Raw genomic sequence first — 17800 nt, forward strand, 5'->3', positions numbered from 1 at the left:
CTTGAAGGAAAACAGAAAAGAGATTCCTGTAAGAGGTTGAGATGGGTGAGTGGTCGATAAGCAATGAAACAAACAGAATTAACCACCTCCTTTGGCTGCTCTGCCTACACCTCCTGGCACAGTACTCAATTCCCAGCGCAGAAAGGAACCAGTCTGTGCGGAGTCTCCAACAATCAGCGAAGTAGGAAATGTTTCCGAGACACTAATTGGCTCGATTGCCTGGAGCGCTCCTGGATCGAAAGCTGTGACTGGTTAAGCCGTTGCCTGGCGACGTGTTACTCAGTGGCGCAGTATATCGGTCGATGCCCGCTGGTTGCTACGCAACAAGAAACATTCCGCGCTACCGAATACTTTCTACTCCAGACCAGGCATTGCTCTCTCTGGAGACCCTCGGCGTTGGTTGCTGTATTCTGACTTGGTGAGTCCTGGGAACCGACCCTCCGGGCTGGGCTCCGATTACTGGACCAGAAACAAAGCCTGGCTTTCGGAGAATATAAAGAAAGGTTCAAAGAGGCAGAGAAAGTCAACAGAAAGGCATTTCAGTGATTGTCTCCTATCCGCCCATCATTTTAGAGGGGTGGAAAGTGAGCAATAGCGGTATCAAGAGACTCGTCCAAGATCTCACGCTGAGTGGTCAAATCTGGACCTGCGCTGTTAAATACAGTAATCATTAGACCTCGTGTGGCTAGTCTGAATTGAAATGTGCTCATATATAAAAAGCACACTGGATTTTGAAGGCGTGATACCAAAAGAGAAAATATCACTATAATTTTTATATTGTGTGTTTAAATGATTATGTTTTGGATATGGTAAATAAAACACATTATTAAAATTAATTTCACCTATTTCTTTTTTTTTAAATGCTATTACTTGAAAATTAAAATTGCATACAAAGCTCTCATATTTCTATTGGCCAGCACTGATCTATATAAAACCTAGGTCTGCCGATACCCGATTCAAGACCTCTTGTGCTAACACTATGTTGGAAGGTGTTTCGAAGTATCTCCACTCATGTAATGGGGTGGAAGTGTGCGTGGTGGTGCAGAGTGCAAAACCATTACAAAAGGCTCATATTTGTAGTGTTTTAGGACCTTGCTACTCAAAGTGTATGAATCAGAACCTTCATCTTAACAAGCTCTGCAAGTGATTGTCCTGCACGTTAAAGCTCCAGAAGCACTGTCAGGAATTAGCCCTCAATTCTTTTTTTTGTCCTTTGTTTCTTCTTGAGTACCTATACTGTATTTTTCAGACTGCGTGTATTAGAATTAGCTGCATTTTGAACAAGTTCCGCAGGAGATGAGAAACATTGATCTCAATACTATTTGCATTTCCTTTTGTCCTTCCAAATCTAGACCAGTGTGGTCGCCAGATGAGCAGCGGCAGCAGCATCCCCCAAGAACTTGCAAGAAATGCAAATTCCTGGGTTCCACCCTAGCTACAGGGGTTCTTGAAGCCTAGGCACAGTTTCTAATTTTTTATTCCTTTAGTTCAAGTCCTCGATTCAGGAAGACTGGGGTAACTTTGATGGGTTTTATTTGAGGGGAGTGAGCGAATGCAACTCTTCCTAGTCCTTAAGTCCCTCTCCAGTAGCCTTCTTCCCCAATCCTTTTGATCTACTTTTCATTTTCTTTTTCCTCACCTATCCTTTCCAGGAGTAAGGATGACTTCTCAGGCCACAGATAGTGAATTTGACCTGACAAATATTGAAGAGTATGCTGAAAATTCTGCACTTTCAAGACTGAATAATATAAAAGCCAAAGGAAGAGTGAGTTATGTGACATCCACAGAAAATGAATCTGATCCACAAATCCTAACATTTAGGCACATTACAAAAGCTCAGGAGAAGACAAGAAAACGACAGCAGCCTATAAAACTAGAGCCTTTGGTAAGTTCAGAAACCATTGTTTTAGCCTCTTTAGCCACAGAGGAAGTTGCAAAATTGCTTTGGAGGATGGAAGTCATTTCCAGACTCTGAATTGACCAAGAAGGAATGAAAAGCTAAAAGATAATAACTGTTTATGTAGTTGTAAATACGGTAAATATTTATTAAACAAATATTAAGTTCTAGGCACTGTTTAAGTTGAAGGATACAGTGGTGAACAAAGTTTTCAGGCAGATAAGTCCTCTCTAGGATTATGTACAATACAGATACTTAACTATGTATGCGATTACGCACTTTTAGATATTAGGGTACCATTTAACACTGAGAAGTTTAGTAAACATGTTATATTTAGTTATATAGTTTTATTATTTTCAAAGTACATCCCTTTGTATTTAAAAAAGTGTGTGCATGTTGAAAATACTTAATTTTTAGAAACCATTTATGCCCTTGGATAATTATAAATGCATGTAGAGAGCCATGAAAGCGAAAAAATTAAAAAGTGAAAGTTGTCCTCTCCACCTTTAGATGTTAGCTACCATCATTAGTGGAGTGCCTTTCAGACTGTTTTATGTTTATTCAAATGTTTATATTTGTATTTATAAACATAGACAGTTTTAAAGTAAGATTATACAATACATACTGATCTCCAAAGTGTTTATTTCACTTAAACATATAGAAATGTTTCTAATTCTCGCATATAGTAGTGTCTTTTCTAACAGCTACACTGTATTTTGTTGCATAGAGGTGCCATAACATAGTACTGGTTAACTGGTCTCATATTTATGTGAGCTCAAGTAATTTCGTTTTTGTTTTTTGTTTTGCTTTTATTTGGTTTTGTTTATTTTGTTTTTATTTTGCTATTTCAGATAATGCTGTGTTGAATGACATTGTCTTTATACACATCAAGATACATTTCTAAAAACGGTATCTTTAGGTCATATGTACATTTTTAATTTCAAAAAACATTACCCAGTTGCCCTCTAGAAATTTACCTTTTCACCTACAGTGTACGAGAGGGCCTGTTTGCCCACATCTTTGCTTGGTGCTATCATTTTTTTTTTTTTTTCTACACTGATATGTTAAAAATGGCATCACATTGTTGTTATAATTTGCATCTTACTAATGAAGTTAGGTGTATTTTCATTTTTCATCACCACATATATTACTTATTATGTGGATTATCTGTTCATAACCTTTGTCCACTTTAAAATTAAGTTGTCTTGGGCCGGGCACGGTGGGTCACGCCTGTAATCCCAGCACTTTGAGAGGCCGAGGTGGGCAGATCACCTGAGGTCGGGAGTTTGAGACCAGCCTGACCAACATGGAAAAACCCCGTCTCTACTAAAAATACAAAATTAGCCAGGCGTGGTGGTGCATGCCAGTAATTCCAGCTACTCGGGAGGCTGAGGCAGGAGAATTGCTTGAACTCGGGAAGCAGAGGTTGTGGTGAGCCAAGATCGCGCCATTGCACTCTAGCCTGGGCAACAAGAGCGAAACCCCATTCAAAAAAAAAAAAAAAAGTTGTCTTTATCTTATTTTTAAGTTTTTAAAAATATATTATGGATATTAATCCTTATTTTATTGTTTCTCAAACTTAAGTTTGAGTACTGATTTCTCTTGAAGAAAAGCATTCTTGATCCATAGTGCTGATTTATTTTTTATTTGATGTTACTTTTTGTGAAAAAACTGTTACACTAGGAATTAATTCTAATTCTTAATAAACAAATTGACACCTGAAATACAAAACCAATACAAACGGAATCAACGCAAAATGCAAAGTCACCACTGTTGTTGGTTTGACACTGAACCTTCATTTGCATGGTGGATGTGGCACTGACTGCTGCCCTCTTCTTCCCCAGGGTTCAGTGTGTCTGCGCCACCACATGTTGTGTGGGACACCAAGTCCTCCTCCCCATTTTTCTCCCATGGAATTCGTGTGAAACGTTTTACATCTATTTCTCTCCGACATATTTGCCTTCACTTGACAAAAGTGTATCACTAACAGTTGATGATTAAAGTTGTTCAGCGTGTCACCAGTGTCATCCACTCATGTATATTAAAAGTTTGTTATGTGCCTACTCTGTGCCAGGATTTGAGCCATGCTCTGAGGAATGAACAAAGCAAATGAACAAAAATGAACAAAGCAGACAAGATTCATGTTGACATTCTAGTAATTCTAAATAAGCAGACTGAACAATTTCATCCAGTGACAGTAACTATTAAGAAAATAAGCCAAACGCATTGGCTCATGCCTGTAATCTTAGCACTTGGTAGGCAAAGGGAGAGGGTCATTGAGCCCAGGAGGTAGAGGCTGCAGTAAGCTTTGCTTATACCACTGCACTCTAGCCTGGGTGACAGAGCGAGATCATGTCTCTACAAAAAAGAAAAGAAAAGAACACATGGACTGTGGTAGAGACTCAGAAGAGACTGCTTTACATTAGGTGACTAGAGAGGTCTCTCTGAGAAGATGCTATCTGCACAAGTCTCAGCCAGCAGCCTGTATCAACTGCCAGTCATCTGCAATTTAGGCAGAGCTCAGTGGGAACATCTTGCCTCTACACCACTGGGCACCAGCTAAGGCATTGATGCTGTCCCCACTGAGCTCTGCCTAAATTACAGAAGTTTTAGCAAAATAAATGTTAGTTTTTAAGTTGCTAAGTTTGAGGCAGTATGTTATATACTAACAGATAACTTGCACAGTATAAAAATACATGAATAAAATAATTCATACAATATTAAAAAAAAAATAAGGAAAAAAGTGAAAATGACCTGAAGTTTCACCATGCAGAGAGAAAGTAGCTTAATAGTCAAGTGACTAATTTCACATGTGTGGGCATCTATAGTTTGACTTCTTTTTATAGAGTTAGTAGTGATGTATTTTTGTTATTGACTTCCCTCCTCGACTACCTTCTCCTCTCCCTTTCCCTTCCCCTTCTTCTTCCTATTCTCCTCTTCCCCCCTGCTTCTTCCCCCTCCTCTTCCTTCTTCTTTTCTTCCCCCTCTCTCTCTCCCCTTACCTCTCCTTCTCCTTCTCTCTTTCTTTTCTACTCTTCTTCTTTCACATTTTTTCCTTACCTCCAAATTCCCCAGTCTCGGACTCCCTTTTCTATGCCATCTAACATTGACAAAATCTAGTGTATGTCCTTTCTCACCTTTGTCCATGCCAAAACAATTTTATACAAATTTATTTGTAATTTTGTAACTTTACAAATGTATGAAACTTACATTTGTAATTGTATTTATTTGTACTATGTTCATATTACAAATTCATGTGAATTTGTAATATTTTCATAGTACAAATTCATATTTATTTGTAATATTTTCATAGTACAAATAAATACAATACTCTACATCTAGCTTTTTACACTTAGTGGTGGCATAGCATCTGATTGTATGAATATTCCATAATTTACTGAATCATTCTCCTCTTTTGAGACATTCAGGTTGTTTTGTCCGTATTTCAAATGGTACAGTAAAATTATATTATCCTTTTGTACTGGTGCTTATATTCCTATGAGATAGGGCCATGTGAGTGGTGTTGTGGAGTTGATGAAAAAATTACATATATGTACAATTATATTTAATTATATATTAATTTCCATATAATTATATATAACATATAATTTTACTTAATTCACACATATTTTACCTGGAAACAAGTTTCTCAATCCAATGCACACGTTGCCTAAATTAAATTGCATTTTCACCCTTAACCTACAGTTTACTATAATCTCTTTCAACTTTTTGTTGCCTGATCTGCATAGGTGAAACTGCACCTTCACACAGGTGCTAGTGTTTTTACCTGTAATTTTTTTAACGTTCATTTTAGGTTCAGGGATATATGTGCAGATTTGTTACATAGGTAAACTGATATCATGAGGATTTGTCGTGCAGATTATTTCATCTCCCAGGTACCAAGTGTAGTACACAATAGTTGTTTCTTCTGTTCCTCTCCCTCCTCCCACCCTCCTCCCTCAAGTAGACTCCAGTGTCAGTTGCACCTCTCTTTTTGTTCATGTGTTCTCATCATTTGGCTCTCACTTATAAGTGAGAAAATGTGATATTTGGTTTTCTGTTGCTAAGTATGATGACCTCAAGCTCCATCCGTGTTCCTGTGAGGAACGTGATCTTGTTCTTTTTTATGGCTGTGCAGTATTTCATGATGTATATATATCACATTTTCTTTATCCAGTCTACCAATAATGGGCATTTAGATTGATTCTATGTCTTTGCTATTGTGAATAGTGCTGCAGTGAACATACACATGTATGTGTCTTTATGGTACATCAATTTATATTCCTTTAGGTATATACCCAGTAGTGGGATTGCTGGTTTGAATGGGAGTTCTGCTTTTAGCTATTAGGGAATCACCACACTGCTTTCCACAATGATTGTTATTTTTTATTTTTTATTTTAATTTTTTATTATTTTATTTTTTTATTACAAATAATACATCTAGCTGTTTACACTTAGTGGTGGCATAGTATCTGATTGTATGAATACTCCATAATTTACTTTTCTATTATTTTTTATTTTTTAGTAATAGCCATTCTGACTGGCGTGAGATGTGAGATGGTATCTCATTGTGGTTTTGATTTGCATTTCTCTAATGATCAGTGATATTGAGCTTTTTTCATATGCTTGTTGGCTATGTCTATGTCTTCTTTTGAAAAGTGTCTGTTCATGTCCTTTGCCCACTTTTTAATGGGCTTGTTTTTTGTTTTTGTTTTTGTAGGTCTGTTTACATTTATTGTAGATTCTGGATATTAGACCTTCAAAGATGCATATCTTACAAATGTTTTCTTCCATTCTGTAGGTTGTTTTTTCACTGTATTGATAGTTTCTTTAGCTATGCAGAAGTTCTTACGTTTAATTAGATCCCATTTGTTAATTTTTGATTTTGTTGCAATGCTTTTGGTATCTTTGTCATGAAATCTTTGCCAATTCCTATGTTCAGAAGGGTCTTGCCTAGTTATCTTCCAGGGATTTTATAGTTTGGGATTTTACATTTATATCTTTAATCCATCTCGAGTTAATTTTTTTATATGGTATAAGGAAAGGGCCTATTTTCAGTCTTCTGCATATGGGTAGCCAGTTATCCCAGTACCATTTATTGAATAGGGAGTCCTTTCTCTATTGCTTGTTTTTGTCAACTTTGTCAAAGATGACATGGTTGTACATGTGCAGCCTTATTTTTGGGCTCTCTATTCTGTTCTGTTGGTCTACATGTCTGTTTTTGCACCAGTACCATGCTGTTTTGGTTACTGTAGCCCTGTAGTACAGTTTGAAATCAGGTAACATGGTGCCTCCAGGGTTCTTGTTTATGCTTAGGATTGCCTTGGCTATTCAGGCTCCTTTTTGGTTTCATATGAATTTTAAGATAATTTTTTCTAGTTCTGTGAATAATGTCATTTGTAATTTGATAGAATAGCCTTATATCTGTAAATTGCTTTGCACAGTATGGTGATTTTAATGATACTGATTCTTCCTACAATGGAGAGCATGGAATGTTTTTTATTTGTGTCGTCTCTGATTTCTTTGAGCAGTGCTTTGTAATTTGGCTCAAAAGAGATTTTTATCTAAAACCAAATGCAATTTAACTGAAAAGTCAACTGCTGTTTACTTAATCTCAAGCCTTTTTTTCTTAGCCCAGTATATAAGAGACTAGCTATTATGATAAACATAATGCTTAGTAACAAAAAGCCATTATAATGAATTATTCACTTTATTATATTAAAAGCTGGGGTTTTATTGCCATAATTTTCAGTTGGATAGCCTAAGATAATGCCACCTATTTTTTTAGATCTTCAATAAGTTATGGCTATGAGAAGTGATTGATGATTTGGGGAACTAATGATTTTGGTGGGAGAATTGTGCACTTCTTCCCATAGTAGCAGTATTAGTAAATGATGGGGGTTTAAAATGGACAATTAGGGAGTATATGATTTCATACTTCTGAGCCTTTTCTGTTGTAATTTATTCTTGTAAGTATTCATTGATAATTTCAAGTATAAAATTAATGGAAGCTAGGTAGAAAAGTCTTACTCAAGCAATAGGCCAGAGACAGGCAATGGTGGTAGTTAACTATTAGGACTGCGTCTTTGATAGGAAATTAATCCAAGGAGATCAATTTCCAACAGGAGAAAGAGTCCAAAGGTAGTGAAAAATAAAACAACTTTATATGAATGTTTAAAAGATTAACATGTCTCTCTATTTCCCAAAGCCAGTGCTAAAAGTCTACCAAGATCATAAGCAGCCAGAATACATACACGAACAGAACCGATTTCAGTTAATGGCTGCCGGAATCCTTAAACCTCCAGTAAGCATAGCAAAAAAAAGTTTTGTCACATCATCTACTCAGTTTCTTGAGCATCAAGATGCTGTGAAACAAATACAGGTATAATATTAAACTACTTAATTGATTCTTTTAACTTAATTTGGTTTTGTATAGATTTGCTAACATGCTTTTAACTCATAATAGAAGCAAAGTCATTTTCTATAAGGTTGCATAATGAGTTTGGGAAATACAACATTTCTTCATTCTTCCTGTTTAAGGAAAATTCTTACAATGGAAGAAAATCATAAAGGAAACTTTCTGCATCTGTATGGTGCCTTCTGACCTTCTCTTACATGGTAAAGAAGACATAATAGTATTTTGAATGTTATTATAACTTTTTTGAAATTTTCATCATTTTTACCAAAACTGGTAATCTTTGAAGACCCTGGTGAAGGGCAATAAAATGGAGATGAAGCCAGCTAGAAAGACAATTTGTGTAGCTGGTGAGAGTTGTAGAGTGGGGAAGTTGCCTTGAAAGGCATAAAGAAATGGTAGCTCAGGGAAGAAATCACCAGAGCTTGCCTTTAAATGAATATCTCTAGATAATTAAAGAAAAAAAAAAACAGTAAGGGGAGAAAATGTGAAAGGCATACCTGCAGTAAAGATACCAGTAGAGCCAAGATTTCTCTGAGCTTTTGGTTGAGAGGGTAACTTTGACAGTCACACATTTGAGTGCTGATTTGGGTCCAAGCATTGGATTAGAACTGCCAGACGTGCACAGTTGAGGACAAGATGTGTCCTCAAGGATTTCAGAGTCTAGAGGTAGTTAGGTGGACAAATGAACACTCAACACAGTGGGGTATAAGAGCTCTCCTTGGTTGTTTAAGGTACAAAATAATGAAAAACTAAATAAAAGGGACTCTTACACCTGGCCGTTGGTGGGCCAGTCAGTGAATAAAAAGCCACCTTTGGGAGCTGCACTAAGCTGAGAAGAATGAGTGGAAAGTTAATGGGATAGATAAGATGAGAGAGATCGGAGCTCGAGGAGAAAATAGATGGGCAGGAGCTTACTTTGGGTTTGGGTGAGATCATCCTGAAAGAATGAAATCATATGATGAACTAGATGGAACTATAAAGCCTCAGTTACTATGGTGTCTGTGAAGGGGAGCCAGAGGGAGCTCTTTCTCCAGAAAAGAGCTGAGCCAGAAAAGATTTAATTGCCTGTAAATTAATTCATTTGGCATAAAGAGTGCTTCAAAAATTTGAATTTAAAGAAAAGGAGAGAATGTGTGTAGACATCTGGGATAAAAGTGGGGCTGAAAAGGAATCTCAGGTTGTGAGCTGTGCTTCCTGGTTGTAGCTGTCACTCAGTGAAGAACTCAGTAAAGAGTTAGGAATTAAAGAGAGATATGGAAAAGGGGATGTGTTACATAAAATAAGAAAGGTATTTATTCTGAGAAAAAGATAATTTTTTTCAGGAATTGATTTATCAGAATGAGTTTCAAATAGAAATGCAACAAGGAGGATTTCCTGGGAGATAAAGGAAGGCAGGCAGGAAAGGAAGTTGGAGGCCTCTGTTAATTAAGGAGGAAATTGACTTATCAAATTGGACTGAGCATCCATCAGAGAAGAGTACTACATTGTACAGTTTATGAATAAATGCTTTCTTTATTTCCCACCCCGAAATCTGAACCTATGTTACTGCTGAAGACGTAAATCACATTTTCCCACTGAGTTACATAATGAGAAATTAGGGCTCAGAGGAAAATATGTAACCCTGTTATGGAAGAAGTCTTCCAGTTAGAATGCGATAAGACTTTTTAAAGATTAGAACAAATAAAATAAATACATTTTTCTGTTAAAACAGTAACACTTTAGTCTCATAAAAATACTAAAGTGGACTAGCCCTTGTTGAAACATTGAGATAAGGTGATGTGTGTTTTCTCTGGTTCAGGTTTGGCCTATTCATTCTCAGAAGAGAACAGTGTTATTGCTGCCGTCCCTGGCCAGGAAGTCAAAGACACACATTTTACCTTTTAAGTTCAAAGATGTGTTTCCTTCAGCTCTGAACTTGTTAGGCTTCTGTCAAACTGCTATTGAACAGGGTATATTTAATCAGAGTTGGGGTACAAATTTTCTGGAGAAGTCGTTCCACAGAGCTTGTAGTAATAAATCCCTGCAGAAATGGCAGCCTCTGCCAGCTATGTTAATAGGCAATAAAATACTCATGTGTATATTTACAGTAGTTATTCAACAAAGCAGGTCTACTATGGTGACTCTTATCTTAAAGCCAGTTACTCCTATACGGTCAGAGAGGCAAGGTGATGACCTTTGGAGTTAGTGTCAAATTTCTTCAAACACAGTGATCAACCTCCTCCACGGGAGGAACAGATGTGGGTGATGCCACCTAAGTTTTTTTGGGGGGTGTGAGTGGCACTGAGAGCACAGACAGTGAAGCCCAGAGAGTAGAGCAAAGCTGGAGTGTATAGGCATGGCACGGTGGGTGGGACTCAGCCTTGCTGCTCCAAGTGCAGTCCATGGTCAGCAGGATCCAAACCCCTGAGAGCAGGTTAGAAAGGCAGAATCTCAGGTTCCACCCTAGTTGTACTGTATCAAAATCTGCATTTTAGTAAGAACCCCAGGTAATTCACTGCACATTTAAAGTTTGAGAAGCACTGGCCTAAAGAACAGGCAATATTAGTTGATAAAATCAGTGCTTCTCTAAGGCTATTGCATAGTGATTCTCAATACTCAATATAACCACCCCTCATATACACAAAGAAGTAAAGTTATTATGAGTTATGATAGCAGCTGTCCAATACTTCACTCACTGAAGAGCATCAGGGCGGTCAGAACAGAGGGGGAGGTTGGGAGGAGAGGCCCCAGAAAAGATAGATGCAGAGCAACTAAGCAAGGAGGGAAGAGGGTTCCCATGGACATCAAAGACCTGGTAATATTTTGATGCAATAAACATTGAGTTAAAGGAGAGGAGAAGGCAATGGAAGCTGAAACTGGGACTGCTTCGTGGAAAAAGAATGGGTGTCTGGATAGGAAGTCCTGAGAAGGAATATGACTGCCTAACAATAGTTTGAAAATTTTCAGTGACAAAATGCTTGCCTTTGAGCTCTAGACATCTCATGCAATATGGCAATTAGTCCTTGAAGGTAATATTTTGTCACTCTTGTGTGTGTGCAAAGACTCATTTTTTGTTTTTCAAAAATTGGCTTTGTTTAGGTTCATCAGCCCTATGTTGAGGTGTTCTCTCCCTCTCCTCCTAAACTGCCACGTACTGGTACTGGAAAAAGAGGTCTCTTCGGGACTAGGTCTTCAGCTTACCCTAAGTACACTTTCCATGACCGAGAAGAAGTTGTTAAAGCCAACATTCGTGATCCCTTGCAAATCATTAAAATAATACGTGAAAATGAACATCTTGGATTTCTTTATATGATCCCTGCAGTGCCAAGATCATCCATTGAATATGATACATATAATCTAAAGTGAGTTCTTTTTTATGATGCAATTTCTTTAACATAAAAAATACAAATAAGATTGCACATATTATTCATAATTGATTGGATATTAATGATAGTGATATCAAATATAATTTTGGTTATTCAATGATAAATGAATCCTAATCACAACAATTTTATATTTTTTCATGTATTTCCCTTTATCTATTTAGAAACATTATCTATCTTATCTGCACTATTGAGCTTCTCGTATATTTATGTAACATTATGCCATATATTTTTAATCAGTATTACAAATGTATTTTTGATATTTTATGATTACTGAGGAAAGAGGATGACATATAAAAAGTAGATGACGCACGATTTGTTTTTCATGTTATTTCAGCTTTGCTTTATAGAGTAGAAATAAGGATTGTTTAATAAAATGAGCTTGATAACTTAGGGATTCATATAGATGAATAATATACACACACTTACTTTCTCTCTGTTGTTGCCACACATTTGTTGTTGACATAATTGAAAGTCACATAATTGTGAGTCTGAAAGTTGCTTTAAAATGAGGCCAATAGGGTGGGCCCCAATCCAATATGACTCGTGTCCTTATGAGAAGAGATTAGGGCACAGACACAGAGAGAAGACCATGTGAAGACACAGGGAAGAGAAGGCGGCCGTCAGCAAGCCAAGGAAAGAGGCCTCCAAAGAAACGAAACCTGCCAACACCCTGATCTCAGACTTTCTAACCTCTAGAACCGTGAGAAAATAAATTTCCATTGTTTAAGCCAAAAAAAAAAAAAAAAAAAAAAATACAGCACAACAGATAATAGTAGAACTTAAAGATGATACTGGCTTTCCTCTGTTATTTAGTTGGGCTGACAGCGGTTCTTGAGACAGTCTTTTCTTGATGGTGATAATAGTTTAGCTTCACCACCAAATTCATTGAGCTACCTTCCCCCTTCACAGCTCTTTTATTCTCCCTTTTTCGGCACTGTAGTTTCAATTGAGAAGGTGACACTGAGGGCAGCTCTCCTGCTGCAGAAAATGGGTAGAGAAGAAAAACTTTTTAATCAAAATTTAAAATGACAGATTTGTTGTAAATCTTAAAGAGCTTAACAGGAGTGAGCAATAACTTTTAGGAAGAACAGAAATGCTTATGAAAATGCAATCGTTCAGCAAAATTTGTTGAGCATGATCTCTGTAGCAGGAACTGTTTTACGTGCTTGAGACACATTAGTAAACCATATCAAAATTGTTGCCCTCATGGAACTGACATTTTAGCAGACGATGGCAATAATAAACCATGTGAGTAAATTATGTAGAATACTAAAATGTGATAAGTATTGGAGAAAAAAAAATAGATTTTTATGCCGTAGATACTCAGGCGAGAAGGAGATCAGGGATGATGATGAAGTGGTAAGAAATAGGTCTGCTTCTGAAAACAATTTGAAGGTGAAGCCAATGGGATGTCTTTACAGACATTATGTAGGGTAGACAACCAGAAAGGAGTACAGGATGAGTTTAATGATCCAGTTGTCTGAGCAAGAAGGGTAGAGTTGCTACTGACTGTGAACAAAGAGGATTGGGAGTGCTGGGGAAGAGGCTGTGAATTAACTGGGGTGGTCAGGGTGGGCCTCATAGAGAAGCTGTCATTTGAACAAGGACTTGATAGAGAAGAAATGAATTATGTGGTGGTGCAGTTATGAGCATTCCCAGGCAGCAGGAAAATGAATACAAACGTCCTGAACTGGGAGCAGACCTGGCATGCTCAAGGAGCAAAGAGGAGGCTGGTATGACTACAGCAGAGTGAACAAGAGATAAAGGATATATCTATAGCACAAGAGCTTGTTGGCTACAACAATGGAGAACCATGGAAGGATTTTGGACAGAAAAGTGTCATGATCTGATTTACATTTTTAAAGGAACCATTCTGGCTGCTGTGTGAAGAATAGGCTTTGAGGAAACAAGGGTTGAAAAAGGAAGACAAATTGAAGGCCGTAGATACTCAGGCGAGAAAGAGACTGGGGATGATGATGAAGTGGTAAGAAAGAGGTCTGCTTCTGAAAACAATTTGAAGGTGAAGCCAGTGGGATGTCTTTACAGACATTATGTAGGGTAGACAACCAGAAAGGAGTACAGGATGAGTTTAATGATCCAGTTGTCTGAGCAAGAGGCGTAGAGTTGCTATTGACTGTGAACCCTGAAAATCTGAGACAGTTCTCAGTTAATTTAGAAAGTTTATTTTGCCAAGATCATGGATGTGCACCCATGACACAGCCTCAGGAGGTCCTGATGACATAACATGTGCCCAAGGTAGTAAGGGCACAGCTTGGCTTTATACATTTTAGGGAGACATGAGACATCAATTAATATGTGTAAGATGTACATGGGTTCAGTCTGGAAGAGTGGGACAACTCAAGGCCAAGATGAAGAAACTCAAAGCGGGGATGGGGCTTCCAGGTCTTAGGTAGATAAGAGATATTCCTTTGAGTTTCTGATTAGCCTTTCCAAATGAAGCAATGAGATATGTATTTATCCCAGTGAGCACAGGGGTCACTTTATATACAATGGGAGGCAGGTTTGCCCTTAGCAGTTCCCAGCCTGACTTTTACCTTTAGTTTAGTGATTTTGGGGCCCCAAGATTTATTTTCCTTTTACAGCTGAGACATAGAAGACTGAATGGAGCAGAATCATCAGGGAAAAATACTTGTTTGGGTTCGGATACATTAATTTTGGGATGTCAAAAGGAGAAGAGATGGTAGACGAAGGAGAATTGGGGTAAAAAAGAGACTTTTTCCAACATGAGAGAATTCATTTTTTTTAAGATGGAAGAATTAACATATAATGTAATTTAAATCCCTTCAATTAAAAAAAAAAAAACCTTAATGGTATTGTCATTCCTACCACTACTTTAGTCCCTTTTATAGTTCTTTGTAAGTTTTTGGTGAAGAACTTGTAGATCTTAAGTGGAAACTGATGGAAAGTGGGTTATTTGGTGATTTTAAAACATAACTCTTGATTCATATGTGAAAAATATTTTCACAGTTTTCAGGGAAAAAAAATCATCTAATAACCCAGATATCAAAGGGTGCTATTTGTGATGTTCATTTTCCACTGTGAGAAGAGCCAAATTTTGCCCCATGTAGAACTGACTCTCATCTACTTACCAGCACAAGCTAAAGTATTGAAGAGGAGACTGAAAACTGCTTTTGTTCAGTTCTGGAGATTTATTTCTAGACTAATGAGCACTTCTACTAGGGAAATTGAGTTGATGTTTTATGCTTTTTGAACTCACAGAAGTGACGCTTAATAGTAATATGTAAGGTCTTATTTGAAAAGATATTTTGGAATCATGGTTTGTTATCATTATTGCATTTTAGGGTTTGATGTTAAATTTTCTTCCCTAACTTGAACTTGAAATATCATAAACCTTGTGAGTAAAGACAATTATTTGGATGCTATGGAATTGGCAGCAGCTAAACTGGAAGTTAAACATAGTATATACTGTGTCAACAAGATGAGGTCATGTTATACCAAACTCCTTTGAAAAGTAATGTGATAAAATAACTATAAGGCTGTGAGTTTGCTGTTGAAGAATGTCTTCACTACCCAACAAATGTGGTGAAGCTGTGGAAGCATTGCTTTATAATTTTTCAGTCTAGAGCAATAATCTGTCTCTCTGATAAGTCTATTGACTTTTTTCCAGAAAAATATGTGAACAAAATGCAAAATAATGCTTCTCAGTATAGAACTGAGTAAAGGTGAAATTGAGATCTAAACTATAGAAATCATTTAAAGTTGCACTTCTTATAGCAAAAATGTTTTTGAAACAATATGTCATGCTATTGCTGAAGCACCTATGGCAAGGTATGCTTAGAGAGAAAATAGAATAAGTTATAAGTTATTTGCAAAATTCGCTTATTAACTAACTCTATGCACATCACTATAAAGTGTGCTGACAGGTATTTTGCTTTAATCACAAATGTGCAATGCAGATATCAGTGTTTGCCATAAATACAGTACACATATGAGAAAAATATGCTTGACAATTTTTTTCAAGTTATCACTAAAAACCTGTGCTATAGAAGAGTTTTTTCATTTAGTTGTGAGCAGGGATTTAGACTGCAAAAGGCATGTAGGAATCAGTAGTGTCTGAGCACTTAGCAAGAAAGGTTTGCCCTGCTCGGAGACAACATTCACATACAACAGTAAACCTCTCATTTTTGACTTAGCATTGACAGAGAGTGAAAATTGTAGATCTCCTCAAATCAAGGATACTAACTGTGCACTTTTCCATGGTCATACAGTGCAATAGCAAGTAAAAGATTTTATTTCGATCATGAAATATGCAGGAAATGAAGAGTAAGATTTAACACATTTTGTGAAACTAATAATACTAATAAAGACCATTTCTATGATTTTAGGGGCTTGCTCAAGGGTCATGTCTTAGAGATATGTTTAATATTTTGAGTAGATAACCTATCACGTTGGTGCCAAAATATTTTGAAGATAAGAATACAACACTGGGATTTTGGGCTGACTGAATTCTAGTGTATATGACAAATGTACCTTAGGACAGATTTGGCTCTTTCCAGCCTCTTATGATTTTACTAGTTGGAGGAAAATAAAAATCATATTTAAACTCAAAAACCTGAGGAGATATTTTCAATCCAAATTTAACCAAAGAGCTGATAAGAATTTGTTTACTTCCATTTTCTAAATTGAAACACCCAGCCTTGCAGCTTTATAGCATAATGTACTTGTTGGCTTACCATCTGATTTAGTGCTAAAAGCAGACTCCAGTGAAATGATCAGAAATTCTGGATCCATAGATTGTCTAGAGGTCCAGAACTATGTGACAGAAGTTCTAGTTACATGGTCTCATTTCCAAAGAACTAAGGTTGTTAACATCTTTAATTTTTTTAAAAAATTACAACGGGGAAAAGGAACTAGCTGTGTGTGAACCCTTATCTGTGGCTCACACTACCTGTTATTCAGGTGGCTAAAGAGAAACTTATTAATTTTTTAAAATTATGGCTTATATTTATTATTTTAAAATTTGCAATGAGACCTTCCCAAAATTTACATAAAACTGATGGTCTGAGTGAGTATCAAATGCCCAGTCAGTGGTTCCAGATGCTAAGTGTTAAACACAGCTATAAAGCAAAGCTTCCCAAGGAGAGAACCACAGCCAACCAAGTGACTTCCGGTGTGCCCTAGTTGTTTATGGTGGTAAAAACTTATTTTTTAAAAAAGACGCAATCACTCAGAAATTTACCAAGGGTGAAATTTTGTTTTTCTAATATTTGTATGATTACTTTGTTAAACTTCCTGAATTCAGAAAATATTTCCATGAGTAAGACTGTGTAGCCCCCTCTGCCAGAGAGCAGCTCTGTAGTGGGAACACAACACAGCCTCTGCCACCTTCCTGTTGAACCATCCCACTGAGTTTGATTGTTACTCTAGACACTTCCTTTAGGTTTCTAAGACAAACTCAGTTTATCAGCAAAACTCTTTGTTTTGTGTATGTGAGAAACACAAAGAAATCCTTGTTCAGTTTTTTTTTTAATTTCATTTGCTTTTTTTTTTGTTTTCCTATTGACACAACATTAGGTGTTCCTAAAAAAATAAGCAATTGGATGTTTCTGATTATTTTTTCTTTTTTTCTTTTTTTTTTTTTTTTTTTTTTTTTGAGACGGAGTCTGGCTATGTCGCCCAGGCTGGAGTGCAGTGGCGCAATCTCGGCTCACTGCAAGCTCCACCTCCCGGGTTCATGCCATTCTTCTGCCTCAGCCTCCTGAGTAGCTGGGACTACAGGCGCCCGCCACCTCCCCCGGCTAGTTTTTTGTATTTTTAGTAGAGACGGGGTTTCACCATGTTAGCCAGGATGGTCGCGATCTCCTGACCTCGTGATCCACCCGCCTCGGCCTCCCAAAGTGCTGGGATTACAGGCTTGAGCCACTGCGCCCGGCCTGATTATTTTTTCTGTCCTTTCTTTCCTCCTTTCCTCTTGTTTCGTTTTTGATGTTGCCAACCGGGAAAAATCTGAAGTTTTATTGAATTTCATAATGAATTGTTTTTAAAACTTAAAAAATTGTTTTTCAAAGCTGAATTTTCAAATTCAACTTGGGAAATGTAATGTTTAAAATGGTTCTCATGATTTTTTAGACACTGTTG

At 37.1% G+C, this 17800-nt stretch overlaps 1 protein-coding gene across 1 annotated transcript in view; it reads left to right on the plus strand.

Annotated features, from left to right (window-relative positions):
- Positions 1 to 343: 343 nt before the first annotated feature.
- The window catches only part of DNAH6 (dynein axonemal heavy chain 6), a 313929-nt gene continuing 296472 nt past the window's right edge, over positions 344 to 17800 (plus strand). Inside the window, exons 1-4 of the mRNA XM_007970043.3 lie at positions 344 to 418; positions 1653 to 1885; positions 8106 to 8279; positions 11394 to 11656. Of these exons, the coding sequence (XP_007968234.3) occupies positions 1661 to 1885; positions 8106 to 8279; positions 11394 to 11656 (662 nt within the window). The 5' untranslated portion in view covers positions 344 to 418; positions 1653 to 1660. The remainder of the gene's footprint in view (positions 419 to 1652; positions 1886 to 8105; positions 8280 to 11393; positions 11657 to 17800) is intronic.

Source organism: Chlorocebus sabaeus, chromosome 14 (assembly GCF_047675955.1).
Source record: "Chlorocebus sabaeus isolate Y175 chromosome 14, mChlSab1.0.hap1, whole genome shotgun sequence".
Taxonomy (NCBI): Eukaryota; Metazoa; Chordata; class Mammalia; order Primates; family Cercopithecidae; genus Chlorocebus; species Chlorocebus sabaeus.